Here is a 22,263-nt window from a genome sequence, read left to right on the forward strand (position 1 = left end):
GTATCTCATCCATAGTCATACCTTGTCTAAGAGTTGCAGTAATGGTTCACGATTTTCGCTCCAATACCGAGGCAGATCTTTAGCAAGTGGATATTTTGTGCATCCTATTTCCAGAGTTAGCTCCATGGTTCCAGCTTTCACATAATTCCAGTCCTACAAACACAACAATCAAGATTCAAAGACTGTACACAAATGAAACAGCGTAACCATCAAGTGTAACAATCACCACTTTCATTATTGTAAATGTAACTGACCAAATGTGGGAAACAGAATACTTTTAACTCATAATTTAGGTGGAACTCTTTGCACATAAAGAAAAAATAATTAATTCAAGTAGATTTGTTCCCTAAAATATAACAGCACTTATTCCAAATCAGAAAGTAATACCTAAGAAGATGTGTTTCTAGCCATTTAAAAAGTAACTAATCTCGAATGAATTAGTAGTATAATGGTCCAAGTATTGAGTCAGGTGCAAGACACAAAGAGTGAAAAATCAAAGACTTCAAAGTTGCTACATTGCATCTGGGATCTAGAATGCAGTGGGGAAATGTAGACCTGAGGCCAATAAGACCTTCCTCGTGTTTCAAGAATCACCACAAAAGTGAACTCAACGAGTATTTTCAAATTAAATGCTGTATCACTGTCAGACTACATCCACAAATCTTGTATTTTACAAGGGAGGACATGAGGACATTTGCAGCGGAACAAAATGGCTTGGTAAACTATGCACAATGAAAGCTAATTTAATAGGTCATTAGCATTCCTCCCATGCTGCCAGGAAGAAAACTATTCTATCATTTTGCATTGAGTACCCCACACAAAAAACATCATTTGAAACAACCCAACATTGGCTGAAAGCTGAGAACATTTTCTTACCTCCTATTGAACAGTTTGTGACAAGTACAACACTAAAAATCCAATCTTTGTCAAATAACATGGCTCATCATGTTTGAGAATTTTCAGATGCTTACAGAACAATATGTTCATACGTCACCGGTATGAGTGTTTTGGATACGTAATTTATTTCATAACAAATAGCAGTTGTGGTTTATAGTTCAGCCGAAGAATACATCACCCATGAATTTCATAGCATATCAACACAAATAAACGCACATTTTTGTGAATTTTCAGAGCCTACTATTATCCTTTGCATAATCTACGAGCAATTTGTGGCAAATCAGCACTTGTGGATTAGCAGATTTTCTATTAACATATTGTGTTACATCTAGTTATTCCTTAAACAGTAGCAGTCCTATCTGCAGTTATTATCTGCACAGTAAATTAGTTCTGTTTTGGAGTATGCTAACAACTATAACAACATCAAAACATTTCAGGAAACTAGTAACTTTTACCACAGTTTTTTTGTGTTGCCTTAACAGAAATCTCATTTTTGCATATAAGTTCCAATTCTTATAGACAATTACCAACTTTTTAGCTCAACAGATTAAAAGATAATCAGTAGACTTAATTTAAAGTTATATGTTCACTGCCTTGTAATACATTGCACCAGCCAAAATACAGCTCCACTCTGAATGCTTTATGCTTTTCTCCCACTTTGAATGCTTTTCTCAAACATGAGATGAGTTGATTGACGTTTGTAAGCAGCTGGAAATTGCCCTGACAGCTGTTAAATGATTGGTAACTGCTGCAAAACATTCTGTTGGAAGAGCTACCGAAAGTCATGTATCTGTACCAGAGGTACCTAAAGTATTATCCTCTTCTGTGGATCCTGTCTCCTCTGCAGAACGTACAGGATCTGTCATTAGTTGTGCACATGACTGTGAACGGTATGTCAGAGGTAGATCTAAGCATCCCGCACAGGGTGGACACGGACCATGCAGAACTCAGTGTGTTGTACTGATCCCACAAACTAACAAGTCTGAGGTGCTGTGTTTTCACTGAAATTGAAACTGAGCCAGTGGGACTCACTTAAAATGTTTTCAGAAATGTGTTTTATCCAGTGTCAGGAGGAGGAAAACACGAAAAGGTAGGATCTGTTAATTATTGGCAGTTCAGAAATATGGCAAATGATGACATCCCTTAGGGAAATGGCAGCAAGTAACAGGAAAGGACACCAGGTGCACTCAGTATGTATGCCTGGACCCTCATTCAGCATGCTGAAGAGGCTATTCCGGCAGCCACTGAGGGAACGGGGTGCAACCAACTACAGATTGTGGTGCACATTGGAACAAATGATGCCTCTTGTCTGGGCTCTGAGGTTATTCTTGGGTCATTCCAGCATAGCTAATGAGGAAGTATTGAATAGAATTGGGGAGAAGAGGAGTTTGTGGCACAACTTGACTAGAAGAAGGGATCGGTTGGTAGGACATGTTCTGAGGCATCAAGGGATCACCAATTTAGTACTGGAGGGCATTGTGGAGGGTAAAAATCATAGAGGGAGACCAAGAGATGAATACACTAAGCAGATTCAGAAGGATGTAGGTTGCAGTAGGTACTGGGAGATGAAGAAGCTTGTACAGGATAGAGTAGCATGGAGAGCTGCATCAAACCAGTCTCAGGACTGAAGACCACAACAACACATTCCAGCGACTCGCAGAGAAGGTTGAGAAGACCAGCCTTACGAATGGAGTTTCAACAAAGCTCACAATTTGGAGCATTGTCTCCAGAACTGATCATTGCCCTTTGGTTCTGAGCTGAGAGGAAGGAATGAACCAAGGACTTCGAAGGTTCTGTAACAAGCTAGGCTAGGACTTCCTGGTCTTGCACCATACGGCTGAGCACTGTACAGTACCCATAAATAGGTCAGGTGTGCACTACACTTCAGAGGCTGCTACTCAGGTAGCTGTCTGTGTGGGGGGTGCACACAGAGGCCCCTCCCTTTTTTTTTTTTTTTTTTTTTTTTTTTAAGTAGTGTTAGATAGCTCTCCATCCAATCCAGATACGATAGCTGTAGGTGTAGGTAGGAAACCCAGAAGTATCAGCATAAGAGCAAAAGAAATGTATCTTACAGGTGAGAGTATTAAAATCCTAATGATAAACTGCCGAAGCATTTGCAACAAAGTGCCAGTTTGAAGCACCCATGAAAAGCAGCGAAGCTCAGATAATACTAGGTAGAGAAAGCTGGCTGGAACCTGAAATAGATAGTAGTGAGACTTTTGGAGAAAATTTAAGTGAATATCGAAAGGATAGGCAGTAGGGAAATGGAGGTGGTTTACTTGTTACAGAAGACAAGAAACTCAAATCCACTGAGGTAGAAATTGCCCAAGCCCCGATGGAATCCCTGTCAGATTCTATACTAAATTTGCACTGAGTTAGGCCCACTTCTAACTATAATCTGTCGTAAATCCCTTGAACAAAAAACCACGCCCAGTTTTTGGAAAAGGGCACAGGTCACACCCGTCTACAAGAAGGGTAGTAGAAGTGATCCACATAACTACTGTCCAATACCCTTGACATCGATTTGTTGTAGAATCTTAGAACATATACTGATCTCAAACATAATGAAGTATCTTGAACAGAATAAGCTCCTCAATGCCAACCAGCATGGATTTCAGAAACATCATTCACGTAAACCCAATTCACATTTTTCTAACTGACATACTGAAAACTTTGGATCAAGGCAATGTGGCAGATGCAGTATTTCTCGATTTCCAAAAAACATTTAACTCGGTACTGCACCTGTAGTTATTATCAAAAGTACGATCATATGTGGTATCAAGTGAAATTTGTAACTGGATTGAGGACTTTTTGGTAGAGAGGATGGAGAGTCATCTTCAGATGTAGAAGTAACTTTGGGTGTGCCCCAGGGAAGTGTATTGGGATGCTTGCTGTTCATATTGTATGTTAATGACCTTGCAGACAATATTAATAGCAAAATCAGGCTTTTTTCAGATGATGCTGTTATCTATAATCGAGTACTATCTGAGTGAAGCTGCATAAAAGATGTTGATAAGATTTCAACATGGTGCAGAGATTGACAACTTGCTCTAAATGTTCAGAAATGTAAACTTTTGCTTCTCCACAAAACAAAAAAAAAACATAATATCCTGTGACCATTATATCAATGAGTCATTGTTGGTATCAGCCAACTCATACAAATGCCTGGGTGTAACAATTTGTAGTGATGTGAAATGGAATGATCACATAGGTTCAGTTGTGGGTAAAGCAGGTGGTAGACTTAGGTTTATTGGTAGAGTACTCGGAAAGTGCAATTGGTCTACAAAGGAGATTGCTTACAAATCATTTGTGCAACCGGTTCTAGAACATTTCTCAAGTGTGTGGGACCTGTACCAAGTAGAACTAACAGGAGATATTAAGCGTTTACAGAGAAAGGCTGTACGAATGGCCACAGGTTTGTTTAATCCCTGGGAAAATGTCACGGAGATACTGAAGGAAATGATCTGGAAGACTCTTAAAGACATACATAAACTACCCCGAGAAAGTCTATTAACAAACTTTCAAGAACTGGCATTAAATATTACCCAAGGAATATATGACACCCCATACGTATCGCTCAAATACACATTGTGAGGATAAGATTAGAATAATTACTGTATGTACAGAGGCATTCATACCACTATTCTTCCCGCACTCCATACACAAATGGAAAAGCAAGAAAACCTAATAACTGGTACACTGAGATGTATCCTCTGCCATTAACTTCACAGTGCTCTGCAGAGTATAAATGTAGATGTTTAACATTTATAAATAGCTTGTATTAATATTCAAAAGATTAATTTAATAATGGATACAATAATACAGATAGTTATTTTCTGGTACAATCATTGTGTAAATGATAGGAATCTTACAGAGCTTTTTTAAAGGAACTATGACATGTAAATAATTATAATTACAGAAGAACAGCACAAGTGTGAGGAAAACAGTGAGAGATGTATGAAGCTCGTGAAATAGTGTTACCCCAGCCAGAGTTTATTCAAAATGCATTTTTCTTACTACGGGTGTGTAACACAATTGCTTATAGGTTCAGTACTGCACAGGATGGTTTAGTCAGTTTGCCTGGTGATACTTTTCACCACAGTTGTAATTGAACAATGCACAGCTGAGCAATTTTGCTCCCTTGGAAAAAGTGTCATAGAAATTTATATGTTATTGAAAATGGTGTACAAAGATGACACATAAAAGAAACTGAAGTGTATCAATCACTTTCTTGTTTCAAAAACAGTGATGTGTCAACTTATGAAAAATTATATTATAGATGCCTTTTAACAGCTGAAATAGACAAAAATGATGGGAAGGATATACGCTGACTGCTTGGATATACAGAAATTCTTAGAAAACTCCTCAACTTGTGCTGGAAGATTGAAGTTTACAAAGGTGACACTACAAAACAAACTGAACCATACCTGTAGTTTTCTTGTTTCAAAAATGGTGACATTTCAATTGATTAAAAACCCGATTCTGGCTGCCCATTCACTGTTGGAACAGACAAAAACATATGAAGGATATCCACTGACAGTTGGCAAAGAGAAAAATGCTGAGAAAATTCCTGATGAAGACTAATGATGGGCCACTGAACTCACAGAGGAGTTAACAGTATTGCATGTACTCATAAATCTGTAGTCTCCTGTGGGCATTTTCATTGAAGTCAAAATCTTCAAGGTTGTCAGGAGATGTCATGTTCCTCTTCAAACTTCATCTTCACAATCAGGGTGTCAACCCATCTTTTGGGATCTTCTTCAGCATCTTTTAGTATGGCCAATTAGCTGAAAACTGTCACAGACCACTGTCACATTCACTTACTACATTGAGTCTTCCAATGATTATTGTGAAGAAATGGGGCTATTATGTGAAATTTCTGTGGCTACTATTGGTGGACCCTTGTCATTTGACAGGTAGTGATAACAGATGAGAGAAATAGAAACAGCTACTAGAAAGCAAATTACAAAACTATTTTGGTAAACAATACCCATTGTAAAAGAATGCCATATGAAGATGATGTGGACTTTGAATAGGAATAAACAACTGAACATGTAGTAAGTCCAGCAGCAGCTGACAAAAATGACAGATACCTCACCAGACCAGCAAAACACTGAAAGGCTGCAAAATGTCAAGTGTTTCACATTCTAGGAACACTATGCTTGCTTATCAATAATTGACCCAAACTTTTTCTAGTACAGGACATGGCATGGATGTTTTTATTCCTTAACATGGGATACATCTGATAACAAACTGAAGGTACTAGGGCTCTACTGGAAACATTATCAGAAAGGAGGGATAGAGAGTGATGAAAGAAGGGATAGAGAGTTACATTTGTTTGAGGCTGCTGTAAATGTAGCACAAGCCCAGCTTTAGAAGGAAAAGGGAAAGAACCACTCATCTAACCATTTGGTTTTGGGAAACTAAAAATCTTAAAACATGATTTGCCAACAGGGATATGATGTCATTTGCAGTTACCCTTTTTGATGTCATTTGCAGTTGATAGGCAAAGGCTGTAAGACATCAAAAATATGAAACTGAAAATCATCCACAAGTTTAGAGTAGAACAAGCAACTCCTTACACTATGACATCGCCATAACAGTATAATTAATGCAGTTGCTCAAGAGGCACAACTATCTTGGAATTCATTGCCAAATCAAAATAAGAGGAAATATTCAGCTAGGAATGAAAACACTATAATGAGAAGAAGTTGCCACAGGAAGTAGCACCATACCATGTACTACTACCAGTCTTCATATCAACAATGGCAACTGTTCTCAGTGTTTGGTTGAAACAGCAGGGCAACACTGGACAACTGAAGACGCATTTTCCAGGTGATATTTCAAAACTGTCTTGAGTGTTCGAAAAAACTATGGGCATAGTTTTTTTCTCCAGAGGGTTTCTGTAAATCAAGGGTATTTCCACTCCATATTCTGCAATTTTGTTTTCTGGGTCAAAATGATTAATCCACAGATAATTCATTTCAGAAAATTTTCACCTTTGTTAGCATGACAATGGAGCATGTTCTGACCAATTATCAATTGACTGATCTTGTGCTCTTTCCTATGTTGTTTCAGGATCCATCTTGCACAGACTTTATGAAAGTTGAGCCTGTTACATGTATGCAGAACCACGACTAATAGATATATGATTTGTTATTTCCAGTTTGTAGTCAATCATCAATTATTCATAATCATGGAATGGGTTTGCTTAAGCTGGCATCTGAAATGAATGTGAGTGAACTAACTGCTCTTTACTTTTCCTTCACACTTGTTCAGTTAATTCTGGACTATTTCAAACTTCCAGTAAAAGCTTCTCCTAGGTAAATCACTGTCTCTAAATTGTGCTGAGACTCTTCTGTGAATGTTTGCTCCTGGCACATCTTCAGTCATCCTCCCTGCCCTCTTGTCTCTTTCACCCTGATAGAGAGACATATAAACAAATACTGTTCCTCTTTGGTGTAAACACAGAATGGTGCACAACCACATTTACTTTACAATATCACAAAGTAAACTGATGTGAAAACTGTCATACGCAAAGAGAATGATGCCTTACAGTGGCCTGTAAATGGATTAAACTAAACAGACAACATGAAGATGATTATAACAGACGTGCAATTAGTTGCTGTCTAACCTCATAACATAATGAGAACTAAACTAACACTATAATAAGATGGTACAACGCACTAGAATGAAATTTTCACTCTGCAGCAGAATGTGTGATGATCTGAAACTTCCTGACAGATTAAGACTGTGTGCCAAACTGAGACTCAAACTCAGGACCTTTGCCTTTCCCAGACATGTATTCTGGAAGGTAAGAGATGAGATACTGGCAGAATTCAAGCTGTGAGGATGGGTCGTGAGTCATGCTTGGACAGCTCAGCGGTAGAGCACTTGCCCGCAAAATACACATGTCCCACATTCGAGTCTTTATAATACAATAGAACAGCACAAATTAGTTTTTATAATACAATAAAATTTTACTGTTAACAAACCATTGCCTCACAGATACTGCTTTATGACAAGATGTACTGTCAGGCTTGTTACAATTAATCATTGCCTCCAAGCTGTTCCTCTACTGTATGCAGTACACAGTGCTGTAAAATTTGTCCATTTCCTTCAACAGTTAGCATTTGCATAAGTGCAATAAAGACGCCACACCTTAAACACAAAGAACATAACTGTAATGCCACTTCCTCTATATTTCTCTGTTGGCACCACGCATGATGACAGCTAATTTTGTCCAAGCACTCACCAAACCCAAACACTTCCATCAGACTGCCTTGGGTTATAGTAATATTCATTACTCGAAATCACTCATTTCCACTCATCCACTATCCAGTGGTGTCACTCTTTACACCACCTCAGCCATAGCTTAACACTGACTACAGAAATATGCGGCTTATGAGGAGATGCTCAAACATTGTACCCCGTTCTTTTTAACCATTATGCACTTTCTAGTTGGACTCTTGGTAGCAGTTTGGAAATCATGAATGATTCCTTCCACTGATTTCATGTGAATTTTTACAACCACTCTCTGCAATGCTCAACATTCCCTGTCTGTTAGCGTATGAGATCTGCCTGGTCCTGAATTCCTTCACATTTCCACTAAACATTCACATCACCAACATTTGGCTTGGGCAGCTTTAGAAGGGTTAAAGTGCCCCTGATTGATTTGTTACTCAGCACAGACCCAATAAATAATCGACATGCGAAGTCACTGAGCTACGCTCAGCAACCAATTCTGCTGTTACTGACAACACAATACTCCCCATTTCCTTTTATACTGGTAGGTCTGCCTCTCACGACATCTAGCGGCAATTCTGCATTATGCAGGAGTGTCCAGATACTTTCAATAAGATAGTTTATTTGGCATCCAATTTTAACTATGAAAGAGCCAAACTTTAACTTGTCCAATAAACAGAGATACTGTTCACTAAAAAATTGTAAAATATTCCGTCAGTGAACCAAATTCTTGGTTCAGAATAGTTTGCTTCTTTTCCACTGATGTATGAGATCAAAGGGATGAGTTCTCAACCTGGCACACAGCTGATATTGATATCAATGATATTATGTGTTTGCCATGTTGAAACATGTTCAAAAAGGTAAATCAAGTATCAACCTGATCTTCAGTATACAGGGTGATTACAATTTAAGTTCCACTTTCAGAATGATGTACAAAATGAACCAGTGCCAAGAATGATGCAAAATTTGAACTGAGTGTTGTCAAAGAAGAGGGAAAACACATGGGGGAAAACATTGATGAAAAAAAGAAAAGCTTGGTACACAGCTGTTACTCAGTTAGCATCTGAGAGCTCAGTGTGACTGTCTCAATGCAGGATCATGTGTTACTGATAAAGCTCTTTTACAAGAATGGTGACAATGTGCCAGTAGCTCTACATAAGTTCCAGACACTCATGTATATGAAAAAAATGTGTTGGCTCATACGGCTCAATGTCTGCCAAGGACCTGGAGAAAACAATTACAAAACTAAAAAAGACAGGTTCTTTTGGTAAGCAATGTGGCAGAGGGAGGACAATAATTGATTCAAAGTCAGTAGAAGATGTGACCACAGCATTGTAGAAGGAGTAGTGGTGGTGTGCAAAAATGCAGTGCACTGGAAGTTGCCCGAACTTGAGAGCATGGTGCACAAAATTCTACAAAAAATCCTGCATAGCTATCCATACAAAGCTACCCATGTACATGAGTTGTTTGATGCTGAGCTGCCAGCAAGACAAAACATTTGCTTTAGAATTTCTTGCTCGTATGAAAGTGGACACTGAATGGCCACAGAACATTCTGTGGACAGCCAAAGCCCATTTCCACTACCAAGGACATGTCAATACTCAGAACTGTAGCATATGGGCACAAAAAACCTGCTCACTCATCAACTGGTACTGCTTCAGTAATGTAGAAATGCAGATTGATGATGTCATTTATCGTATGGTCATATATTGTTGAGGAGATGGGACATGCGGGTTCTGTTACCTGCACTGTTACTAGGAAATGCTATGAGAGTCTTTTGTGTAACAAGATCATTCCGACTCCTCTACAACGGGTGTGTGATTAGAATCATTTTTAAGCAAGTTGTGCTGCCAGTGAAGCAGTTGCTGCAGAGGCATTTTAGAAATACTAGAAATATCAGCCTGCCATCATTTCCCTACAGCCTGCCCATACAGATTACCTGATATTAATCTTTGTGGTTTTAGGCAACGGAGTTATCTGAAAGATGCTGTGTTCAGTGCTAAAATTAAAAACATAGCTGAACTGAAGGCACAGATTGAGCAACACATTCTGAATATAACACTTGTGACTTTCTGATCTGTATGGAATATGCTGTTTCTAGATTTCAACTTGAGGCAGAAATTGTGGACAGCATATTAATACGTCTTCTATCAGTCTCATGACAGTTAAAAACTGATTTCATTTTTACTTTTTATTCAGTTTTTGGCCTCAGAATAATTAAAATCCAACATTATTACTTTTCATGCAGTGTTTGCCCTCAGGACAGTTAAAAACTGATGTTGTTGTTGCTTTTTATGTGTTATTGGCTTCAGGACAATTAAAAACCAATCTTTCCCAACCAATGTGGTTTGACCTTGTCATGGATAAGTTTACTGAACTAACTGTGCCACAACTGTTGAATGCCAAACTTGTGCTGTCAAACATGTGTTCAACTCACACCATAGCCATCATGTTCCAATCCACCTGTCATTTGTAGCTGAACCCATTTACATTAGGATGCTCGCAGTGCCATGTAATGGGAAATCTTTTGTTAAATTGTTCAGTCCCCCAATAATGTTTCTCGCTTCTTTGATAATTCTCCATTCGACTTCGACGTAATTCTGAGTAGTAGTTCCTTGTTTGTTTTTTTTTTTCTTTTCTTTTCTTTTTTATAGCAAATGAAAATGTAATTTTAATTATAATCACCCTGTAGTTTTGTTTACATAGTTTTTTAAATTGTTGTATCGTGTGTGTGCGTTGTTGAATGGGTCAACTGGAAATCCATGTTTTTACACAAATCTCTGTTTTGATATGGTTTGTTACCAACAGCTTTTAATCCAAAGTTGGCAAAGGTTTATAAGGAGAGTCTGCTCCTTCATTTTCAACAGTTAAGAAATGATTATCTGAATTCAAAAAAGCTGTGTGTCATTTAAAGGTGATTCACAAGAAGGATGTTCCAGACCTAAAGCCACAGATGAATACATTGGGGCAGTGCACAATATGTTATTAGATAATTAGGAATTAAGGTTATATGAAATGGACATGGAAATCTCATTTTTCCATTAGAACATAATTAAAATCACTTTTACAATGCAATAATGTTAATGAATTGGTGCCATCTGATGCCACTACGGAAACTGAGTATCCGACGTAACATTAGGAAACTGAGAATCCAACGTAACAACGTAACACTATGGTACCACTACTCAGATGGCACTCATCATCAGGAGTGCCCTCCGGTGAGACCATGCCAGAATCTAGCATATTAGCCAGCCCAGGGCCAGCCTGAGTCAGTTGTGATATGACTTGTGAAATGTGCACTGAATGTGTCATCAGTTTGGTTATTGTGGACTCCATTTTGTCATAGGCAGAACTCTAATACTGCATGGACTGGGCTTTGCTTTGGAATATAAACATATAAGGCCACATCTCTTGTCATTAATAAACCAGGGCGAGTCCCCACAAGTTTCATTTGTAACTCACCTTTCAGGAAAGCTAACATCAGGGATCGTGGTGCAGCTTACACTATTGTTGCAGCTATTTTCACTCTCTACTGTTAAAGGACACCTTCCTTTATTCTTAATATGGAAAAAAAAATGTGCTTGACGGTGTCTCTCTCACTCCATAGGACTTTTTCAAATTTCAATCATTTTCTAGAGATTTGTTGATGTTTTGGTGTCCAGAAATAATATCAACATGAAACCACAGATATTACTGATCATAGATACAAAAGCCTAAAGAAGGCATCTCTCTAGCTACAACAATGCCACTTCTAGATTAGTGGTAAAACCTTAATACATCTGCTCAAGCAATAAGACGACATAGTCATCTATCAGTGGTTCCTTTCTGCAAGCTTCAGATGCATACATAAAACATTGGGGGATTGCATCTACTGATTGACAACACATGCTGTCAATGGACCTCTAGTGAACTTCTGCTGGGACTACTGGTACACTTGCCTGATCTCTTACGCTTGCTCAGTTCATGAGCTTGATCCTGTGCCAGAAAATGTGACAACATGCCATTTGCTGGTTTTTCACCATGTAGCAACTCTTGTAATTTTTAATATTTAATAAATATTCGTTTAGTCATGACAAAAATAAATGCTGGTGCAACATGTTTTCAAATTTTTTACAATTATTTAAACTAAATAAGGTTTGGCAACTAAAACCACACATAACTTGGGGGTACAAAGCTGTGTCCAGAAGACCACACCCCATACCTGAGTATATCGCGGGCCATGATTTTCTCAATGTGTGAGCCACTTATTTTTGAAAACTGGACTCATTCTGCATGAGAACAATGTACAGGTGTCTTGCTACCTGTACATCACCTCTTGCTGCCTTCTGTCATCAGTTTCTAGAATTACTTTGAAAGAAACCGTAGTCCATATAACAGCGGCAGTCATGACTGAGTGAGCCAATGCGTGCTTGCATTGTCATGAGTTTCATGGATGTAGTTATTGGTTTTATAGTTTTTTTGTAATTCTGCTACAAAGATGTCATGTTTGAAGAGTGGACAAGACATTTTAGAAACCAAAGAGGTAATATTCAATGATTCTGGATTGGAGGAGGAAATATGTGAGTGGGAACAGAAATTGTTCAGGAACTCAACGCCTACTTTTTTCCTTGGAAGGATAATGATGCTTTCTACAGCCATTTTCATAACATTTGTAATTGATCAAAGAACTAATATGAAAAATAAACCTTGAAACTAGGTTTTTTTAATATGTGTTAACCTTTGAGATGTTTCAAACACAAATATGCCAGTAACATTTAAATAATGACATAAGTGGGTGGTTTTCTGGGTCTGAAATTTTTCCAAATGGCTGGACCTCAAAACGTTAAGAACATAAAATCATTAATGAAAATTAAATGATTAAGTGCAAGTAGTTTTCACAGAGTACTCTGCAGAATTAAATAATCATTAGGAATTTCTGCTCCATGTCTAAAATCTTACCATGATTTTATCAAATATTTCCAAGTTCAAAATATTATTGGGGGTGCATTCCAAAACAGTCAATTCTATGCACCACAGAAAATGAGATTAAAAATTGTAGTCATAAACCATAAAAAGTTGACTCCCTTAGATGCAACACCAATCAAATTTAACAGCCCATGAAATAATACATACCTGCATTCCTCCCGGCACTTCATACCAAACTGCACCATTTGTGATGCCACCAGGAAAGTGGTCATATGTAAAAAGTGGACAGGGTAGGCCTTTATGCATTGTAGGATGAGCCTGAGCATAGGAATTTGCAAGCCAGCGAAATACAGCATCATCTGGAGTAGGATTTGCACCCTTCCGGCCTGGAGGATTGTCATCAAATGGATAATTGGCTACCAGTGCACCACCATGCAAGTTTGCTGATAACACAAATGGGAAAGACAGAATCCAGTGCATAACAGCAGCCGTCTCAGGTTCTGTCACTCGATTGTCCTGTATAGGAAAACAATTACACTCATGAAAATTTTGTGAAACAATATAGACTGAATTTATTTGACAAACAAAAATGTAAACAAATGACCATCCTCTAATTTAAATTATCAGACATAATAGCCAACTGTTTAATTTTTCACTTTCATGTTTCACTCACAAATATTTCATAAATAGGAAAGAGTGAAGTGACAGATCATGTCAAAGAGGTAGCTACAAGAAGAAGGTGAGGTTTAGAACTCCTGGAAGATTGAATGGATATGGGGGAGCATCACAAGGGGGTGGAAATGAAATGAAAGATGAGTATGGTGAGGAACTTCAATGATGTACTCAGAAGTAGCTCAATTTTAGTCAATTTATCAACAATCACAATTAATCTGAACCGTGGCGAAATGACAGGGTTAGTTCTCTGCATTTCCTCCTTGTCTGTAGCGCATTCCTTTTGAAATTCCCACTTCACGCTCTGCTGTTTTCTTTCCCTAGCCAGAGGGCACTCTGGTGTTGCTGTGGACACCCGCCTGTCGTGTTTGCAGGAAAGCGTCGGTTGGGAGGAGGAACTCCGATTTCGAACGTCTGGGAGTGCACAGGAGGCCACGCCATTTTGTTCATGGTTTGGCATGACTCATGTCAGATGTGCATCATTAAAGCCAGAATAGCAGCCAATGTTACTGTCTTGGTCACAGGTGGATCCAGGGGGTGAGGCCTGGTTGTCCATTGAAACTCCTATCCTATGGATGTCATCGAATTTAAAGTAACACGTTTTGACCATTATTTGCATCATTTGCAAGCAACTGGGGATTTCGGCATCTGCGGTAATTGAGCGAAGATTATTTGTTTTGTCGGTGCGTAAATGATTGGACAAGGAGTAGTTTATTTAGTGCTCACTTTATGCTCATGTTCTGCAAGTACTGCTTGTGAGTGTAAACTTGACTCTCACCTTTGTCTGTTGATTTTAAGCGCATTGTCAGATACTGAATCCAAGTAGTGACATTAAATTAATTAGCTGGATTCTTTCTTTCCTCGTCATGGCAGGTGTTAAATGGCAAAGTAGAATTGTAAACCTTAACTTGCTACCTCATTTGTGTGGCATCAATAACAGAGCCTAACCTGTTAACTAATTAAGGCTTGTGGTAAACAAAGGTATTTAAGTATGTTGTGGGAGGTCACTTGGGGGTTGCAAAAACCACTGCCAAGGTAAGTCAACAGTTAACCTGGCCCTCCATGAGTTGTGATATTAGGAAGTTGGTAAATAGCTGCCAACTCTGCAAAATTGGTAAGCATAATAATAGGTTATGGGCATGGCTCTTGCAGTCTGAAAGAGAAGGAAATCCCATGGACAAATTGTTTGTTGATTATGTGGTCCCCTTACCCGGACACACTGTGGGAATAAGTATATATTTGTGGTCGTCAATGCTTTTAGTCATTTTCTTTGTTTTCTCCCCATTTGGAGGGTTACAACTAACCTTACTGTCCAGCATCTCACCAGAATCTTTGGGAACTTTGGACCACCTAAAGCATTAGTCAGTGATAATGCTCCCACCTTTACATCTCGCCAGTTTAAGCGATTTTGTTTTAATCACAGGGTTCGTCATTTCACCACTACACCTTATTAACTGCAGTCTTCTTTCACAGAAAAGGTTAACCGTAATTTGAAGGTGGCCCTTGTTATTTATCATTCCCATTCTCCATCTAAGTTGGATCAATCCTTGCCAAGGTTAAACTTTGCTTTTAATTCCGCCTACCATGAGTCTAGGGCTACTCCTGCCTCGTTGAAGTTGGCCTATCCTTTGAATTGTCTACTCACCAATTTATGGCATACCAACAATCTCTTGCCTTAAGTCACAGATGCCCACTCAATCAAGGACAATTGGGAGAGTGCTAGAGCCAATATTCATCACACTCATCATCGACAGGTGCTCCTTTACAATCTTGGCCAACACTCCTTTCAGGTAAAGGTTGGGGATACAGTTTTTGTTAAGAATTTTAGTCCTGGAAAGCGCTTCGGGGCCTAGGCTGGTGGGAAGTTTGCACCACACTTCACTGGTCTGCATTGTATACAGGAGATTTTAAGCCCTGTCAACCTCTTGCTTAAAAACCCTCATACTGGTAAAGTGAAAAGGTTCATGTAAATCACATTAAGCCTTAAGTTGAGTAATCTCTTTTTACCCTCCTGGTGTGTGGTTTTGGTGGGGGAGGTTGAAACGTGACACAATGTCACGGTTGGTTCTCTGCATTTCCTCCATGACTGTAGCGCATTCCTTTTGAGGTTCTCGCTTCATGCTCTGCTGATTTCTTACCCTAGCCAGTGAGCACTCTGGCATTGCTGTGGCTGCCTGCCTGCCGTGTTTGCGGGAGAGCATCAGTCTAGAGGAGGAACTCTGATTGTGGATGTCTGGTTGTCCACTGAAACTCCTATCCTACGGATGTCAACGGACTTAAAGTAAGACATTTTGACCATTATTTGCATCATTTGTAAGCAACTGGGGACTCTAGCATGTGCAGTAATTTGGCGAAGATTATTTGTTTTGTCAGTGCGTAAATGACTGGACAAGGAGTAGTTTATTTAGTGCTCACCTTATGCTTGTGTTCTGCATGTGCTGCTTGTGAATCTAAACTTGACTCTCACCTTTGTCAGTTGATTTTAAATGCATCATCAAATACTGAATCCAAGTAGTGACTTTCAGTTAATAAGTTGGATTCTTTCTTTCCTCATTACTATGCGCATTAAATGGCAAAGTAGAATTGTAGACCTTAACTTGCTATCTCATTTGCGTGGCATAAATACCAGAGCCTAAACTGTTAACTAATTAAAATTTGTGGTAAACAAAGGTATTTAAGTATGTTGTTTTAAAATATTATCTGAAATGTGTCAATGATTTCTGTTGCGCTAGTTAATTCTTGAGTATGAACGGAAGTGTTGGCACATTGTAGTATCTTGAGAATTTTAGGGTCAATTCAAGAGATTTGTATTTCCACCATCTTGAAAACGCGTCATTTTAAATACGAGTGTGTCAATGTGGAACTGTGTCTTCTGCGCCATGATTATGTGTGTGCAGGACTGGCGTGTATGGGATGGTTGATCAGCATGGGCAGGTAGTAGCAGCGTTCGCCTCACAAGGAGCAAACGCGACATACTCCGTGACAGTACTATGTCAGTCATAATTGAGAACAGCTAAATGCTGTTAAACAGAAAAAAAAGACACTTACTTATTCACTTACTTTCATGAGGTCCAGATGGTGGACTTGCTAGAGCTTTCTAGATTGTATTTGTCATAAAGTATGTAAGAATATCTGTCGGACCAGTAATTGTTGGGCTTACGAAAATGAATCGTTTATATAGTGTCCTTTGTGGAAGTGAAAATACAGTGAGATTGGTTTAAAAGTATCCTGAGTATTCGGAGTTATTTTAAGAGTGTAAAAAATTCATCCAAAACAGCATCTTATCTTCAGATAAGACATTGGGTAGACAATGGCATGTGGCTATCCTGAAAAGAAGATCGGCGAAACAACTCCATGTAAGCTCCGTAATAAAGTGGGAGTGGGAGTCTGGCACACCAGCACCACACTGCTCCCTCTAGTCACCACAAACTGCCAGAACATCTGCCGTGTAAGGGAAACCTGCTAGTTTTGATTGTTTTGGAAACTTTAATTGAGCGAGAAACTAGTATGCTTTAGTCCTGCCTTGGCTTAAAGCTATATTGGGGCTCTGGCATTTCTACTGCAAGCTGCAGCATCATCCTGTTGTTTCATGGTTGTTTTGTTCTCAAACTAGGTGTTTGCCCTAAACAAGCTTTGGACTGGGTGTTTCGCCCTCAGCATTATACTTGGGTTTCAGCTGAATTTTTAGTCTATTGACTGTCCATCGTATGCCACATCGGTAATGGTCAACCTGTCATCAGTTGATTTCAATGCTGTAGTTAGTTGTAAATTAGTACTGCTTTTATTACCTTCTGGCCAGGGTTCTTGCACGATGTTTGTCTTTAAATACGCCACTAACCTGGTTAGCGTATGTTGTGGCTAGCTAAATTAGTCATTGCTCAACAGCCCAACACAGTTTGTCGGCTGTCAGAAGCCATGTATGTGTTATTTATTCCTTTATTCTGGTCAATCTATAAGCATGCTATTTTTAATTTTGTTACTCTATGTAGCCATTAAGTTGCCTTTTTCTGGGGTGTTTCGATGGAGTGCGGCTCCTCTGACTATAGATTTGTCAATTTCCAATTTAGTATTTTTCCAACAGTTTTAATCATGCTTATCCACATAAATATGTGTGTGTGTGTGTGTGTGTGTGTGTGTGTGTGTGTGTGTGTGTGTTTATTCACCTTAACGTTCTAGTCAATGTGTAAACTTGCTAATTATTTTCCCTTTAAACTGAGTGTGCCTGCCTTGATGTTACAAGAGACTGTTTCATCATCAGTTCTTTAACTTGCCTATGTGCATATTTATATTTATGGGAGAACTTAAATTGTGTCCACCTGTTGAACTATAACTAAAGTGCAGAAAACTGAATCTGGTGTTTATTACTGTTCACGTGCTATTATCTGTCGAGCGTAACACGCAACATTTTCTTGGTCAGTTATCAAGTGTTACAATAAATGCCAATTGCAGTGAAGTGATGCGCTATTTCAGTTGTTCCTGTGATTTCCTATGTGTGCATATAATATTTAATTGTTTGATATAAGACTGATTAAGCCTTTGTTGAAATTTGGTAGGGAGGTGCGCGTATCTCAATCTCAACTCTTATTCAATCGAAAAAACACACAAAAAAGGACTGAAGTAACATTAATTGCAGGCATTACAGCAGAATCATGCTTCTTAAACATCCATATAGATACAGAAATTAAAACATCAAGTCATATGCAACTTGAAGCTTAACAGATCTGCAGGACTGAATAATAATGATGTATACAAATATTGAATTCTGATTCCAGAACACTTCAATACACTCTCTCTCTCTCTCTTTCTCTCTCTCTCTCTCTCTCTCTCTCTCTCTCTCTCTCTCTCTCTCTCTCCACCCCCCCACCTCCCCCTCTCCCTCTCCCTCTCCTCAATAATTCTTTTACTTTTGAGCAGAATATTTACTGCAATGATAGCAAGTTAAAAGTTAAAATGTGAATATTCAACCTGAACCCTTTCTTTTCATGGGTAGTGTACTACTAACAACACTATCTGAACCACAGAGAACAGTTCAAAGTCTCAACTATTATGTAACCCCCCACCCATGTCTTTCCACATTCTGGAAGCAGGCTGTTCAGGAAAGGCTGGATACTCGTACTGCGGCCTAGCCTGCGATTTTAATTTGTTACAAATAAGCATACTGCATGATTTAATGAGCCCCGTTTTACAGTGACAGTAAAAGTAACTTATACAACTGAGATAGCAGTTACTGCAGCCTGTTGCTCTTATGCATAAGGACAATAAATGTAAATACAATGAATGTAATATTTCACTAACCTTTGTTTGTTGGTACTGATCAGGGAAGTTCCGGTTCAAATCTATGCCATGAGCATTCTCTCGTCCAATAACACCATCCTCATCACCTGTAAGTAAGATATGCTGTTTATTAAACATCACTCAGGAATCCAGTGGTCTTAATTCTTTTTAAAACTGATGCCATTGGCCAGTTCATTAATCTTGTTGTAAAAATTATATATAAAGAGCTAATAACAATCAAATGCATTCTGTAAATTGCATGAAAGAAGGCTGCAGTTTTAACTAATTTTATAAGCTTTCTCTCCTCGTATTCTGTTTTTGGGGTTCTGTACCTCAATTAACAGAATCAGAACCATTACAGAATGACTTTGTTGTCCACCTGTCTGTCTGTCCATCTATTAAGGCCCCTTTTTCTCAGTAATGAGTAGAAGTATCAAATTGAAATTTAAACTGGTAAGGTTTAGGAAATGGGAAAATTATGGAAAAGTCACCCACAACCCTGGAGCAGGGGAGGCTTCCCAGACAGGGTGAGAACAAAAGTGTGTTATCATAAAACATATTTCATAATTCATCAACAGAGTAACATCAACAATACAAATCAATAATTATGAGCATCTGTCTGACAAACCTTGCAAATGGCAATGGCCCACACTTTTTCCAAGCACGTTGTACCTCTCATTGTCCAATAAGTTACAATAAACTTCTGCTAGATGGAGAGCAAGTTCTTTGTTCTTTGATACAATCTCCATTCAACCTCACAGGTATCTCATCTAGTTAACTAGTTTCATGTTCCATGGATCATTTGCATAATAAATCACAATGATGTGTAATGACCCATTCTATATTCACATGAAATTATTTTGTAAATATGGATACATCCTCACCATTCCCCTCTTGAAAAAAATATACAGATGACAGTTAGTAATTCCTACCCACCACCTTGTTTCAAATTTTACTTTCCTGTCTGTCAGACATTTTATATCACTAGATAAGTGATCACCTATTTTGTGCTAAAGATAACTTTAATGTGGAATAATGAATCTCATTGTTTCTTCTGTTATTGTAACTATACACATTTTTGTTACTTTTGAACTGTAATGTAGTATTTACAACAAACTTCAAGAGGGAATAAGTATACTGTTAAGCAGTACACAGCTATATCGCTAACTTTGGTTTGCTGCAGAATGCTTGAACATATTCTCAATTCGAATACAAAAGACTTTCTTGAGACTGAAAAACTTACATCCATGAATCAGCATGGTTTTAGAAAGCATCACTCATGCAAAACTCAGCTTGCTCTTTTCTCACGTGATATACTGTGAAGATGAAGGGCAATAGGCAGATTCCATATTTCTAGATTTCCAGAAAGCACTTGACACAGTCCGCCATTGCAAGCTGTTAACAAAGATAGGTGCATGTGGAATAAGTTCACAGATATGTGAGTGGCTCAAAGACTTCTTAAGTAATAGGACCCAGTATGCTATCCTTGACAGCAAGTGTTCATCAAACATAAGGGTATCATCAGGAATGGCCAAGGGAAGTGTGGTAGGACCGCTGTTGCTCTCTACATGCATAAATGATTTGGTGGACAGGGTGGTCAGCAATCTGTAGTTGTCTGCTGATGGTGCTGTGGTGTATGCTAAGGTGCTGGAGTTGAGTGACTTTAGGAAGATACAAGATGATTTAGACAAAATTTGTAGCTGGTGTGATGAATGGCAGCTAGCTCTAATTGTGCAAACATGCAAGTAAATGCAGGTGAGTAGGAAGTACAGACCTGTCATGTTCAGGTACAATATCATTAGTGTCCTGCTTGACACAGTCAAGTCATTTAAATATGTGGCTGTAATGCCGCAAATCAATATGAAACGGAATGAGCATGTGAGAACTGTGGTAGGGAAGGCAAATGGTTGACTTCAGATTATTGGGAAGATTTTAGGAAAGAGTGATTCACCTATAAAGAAGACTGCATATAGGATGCTGGTGCAAGCTATTCTTGGATACTGCTCGAGTGTTTGGGATCCATACCAGGTCAGATTGAAACAAGGCATCGAAGTAATTCAGAGGCGGGCTGCTAGCTTTGTTACTGGTAAGTTCGAACAACACACAAGAGTTATGGAGATGCTTCGAGAACTCAAATGGGAATCCCTGGGGAGAAAGCAACATTCTTTTCGAGAAACAAATATTGAGAAAATTTAGAGAACCAGCATTTGAAGCTAATTGCCAAATTATAGTACTGGCACCAACATATTTTGAGCATAAGGACCACAAAGATAAGATACAAGAAATTAGGGCTCATATAGAGGCGTATAGACAGTTGTTTTACCTTTGTTCTGTTTTTGAGTGGAACAGAAGAGAAAATGACTAGTATTGATACAGGGTACCTTCTACCATGCATCGTATGATCTACAAGCTGATTGTGGGTGAGCACTACATATTATTCTTGCAGCATGATTTTGAGCTATGAAGACTCTTTCTTAAAGATGAGTCACTTCAGAACATTATTCCATATGTCATTATTAAAGAAAATGAGCAACATGTGTCAACTTGCCGATTTATCTCTCACCAAGATCTGCATTGATTCTATGTGTAACTGTGATTAAACTACATTGTTTTAGGAGATCAAAAATGTGTTTTTTCCAGTTTAAATTCTTCAGTATGGTCACCTAAGAATTTTGAATTTTCCAACCTATTTATTGTTTCGTCATCATATGTTATCCTTATCACAAGTGTAGTACCTCTAGATGTGCACACTTAGTATCTTATATCATTTTAAAATTGAGAGTGAGGCCACTCGCAGAAAACCAGTCAATGATAATTTAAGAACATTGTTTACTTTTTCTTCTGTATGTATGCCCAGCCTGATTACAACACTAGACTTATCTACAAAAAGAACTAACTCTGCTTGAATAGATTGCAGCTCACCATATAGTGGAAATGTTGAGTCATATACAGGTGCAACAAAAAGACTGCTTGATAAGTAAGCTTTTGTGCACAAAGACTTCTTCTGAATTAGACAAAACACACACACACACACACACACACACACACACACACACGGACCTAAGATTGAGACTTGGGGACCCCAATACATGATTTCTCCACCATTAGAAGAATCTCCCTTGATTACACTGGTTGAATTACTAACTACAACTTTCTCCATTCTTTTGATTAGATATGACATTACCACTGGTTGGCTATACCATCAACCCCATAAAACCCAAGCACATGTTCATTAACTGGTTTTCAGTAAATGGTCTCACCCTCAATTTT

General features: G+C 38.5%; 1 protein-coding gene across 1 annotated transcript in view; it reads right to left on the minus strand.

Annotated features, from left to right (window-relative positions):
• LOC126285149 (carboxypeptidase D-like) overlaps positions 1-22,263 on the minus strand; it is a 225,740-nt gene that overhangs the window by 115,758 nt on the left and 87,719 nt on the right. Inside the window, exons 8-10 of the mRNA XM_049984464.1 lie at positions 19,015-19,100; positions 13,255-13,563; positions 22-153 (exon numbers count right to left, since the gene is read on the minus strand). Coding sequence (XP_049840421.1) covers positions 22-153; positions 13,255-13,563; positions 19,015-19,100 — 527 coding nt within the window. The remainder of the gene's footprint in view (positions 1-21; positions 154-13,254; positions 13,564-19,014; positions 19,101-22,263) is intronic.

The sequence above is a fragment of the Schistocerca gregaria genome, chromosome 8 (genome assembly GCF_023897955.1).
Source record: "Schistocerca gregaria isolate iqSchGreg1 chromosome 8, iqSchGreg1.2, whole genome shotgun sequence".
Taxonomy (NCBI): Eukaryota; Metazoa; Arthropoda; class Insecta; order Orthoptera; family Acrididae; genus Schistocerca; species Schistocerca gregaria.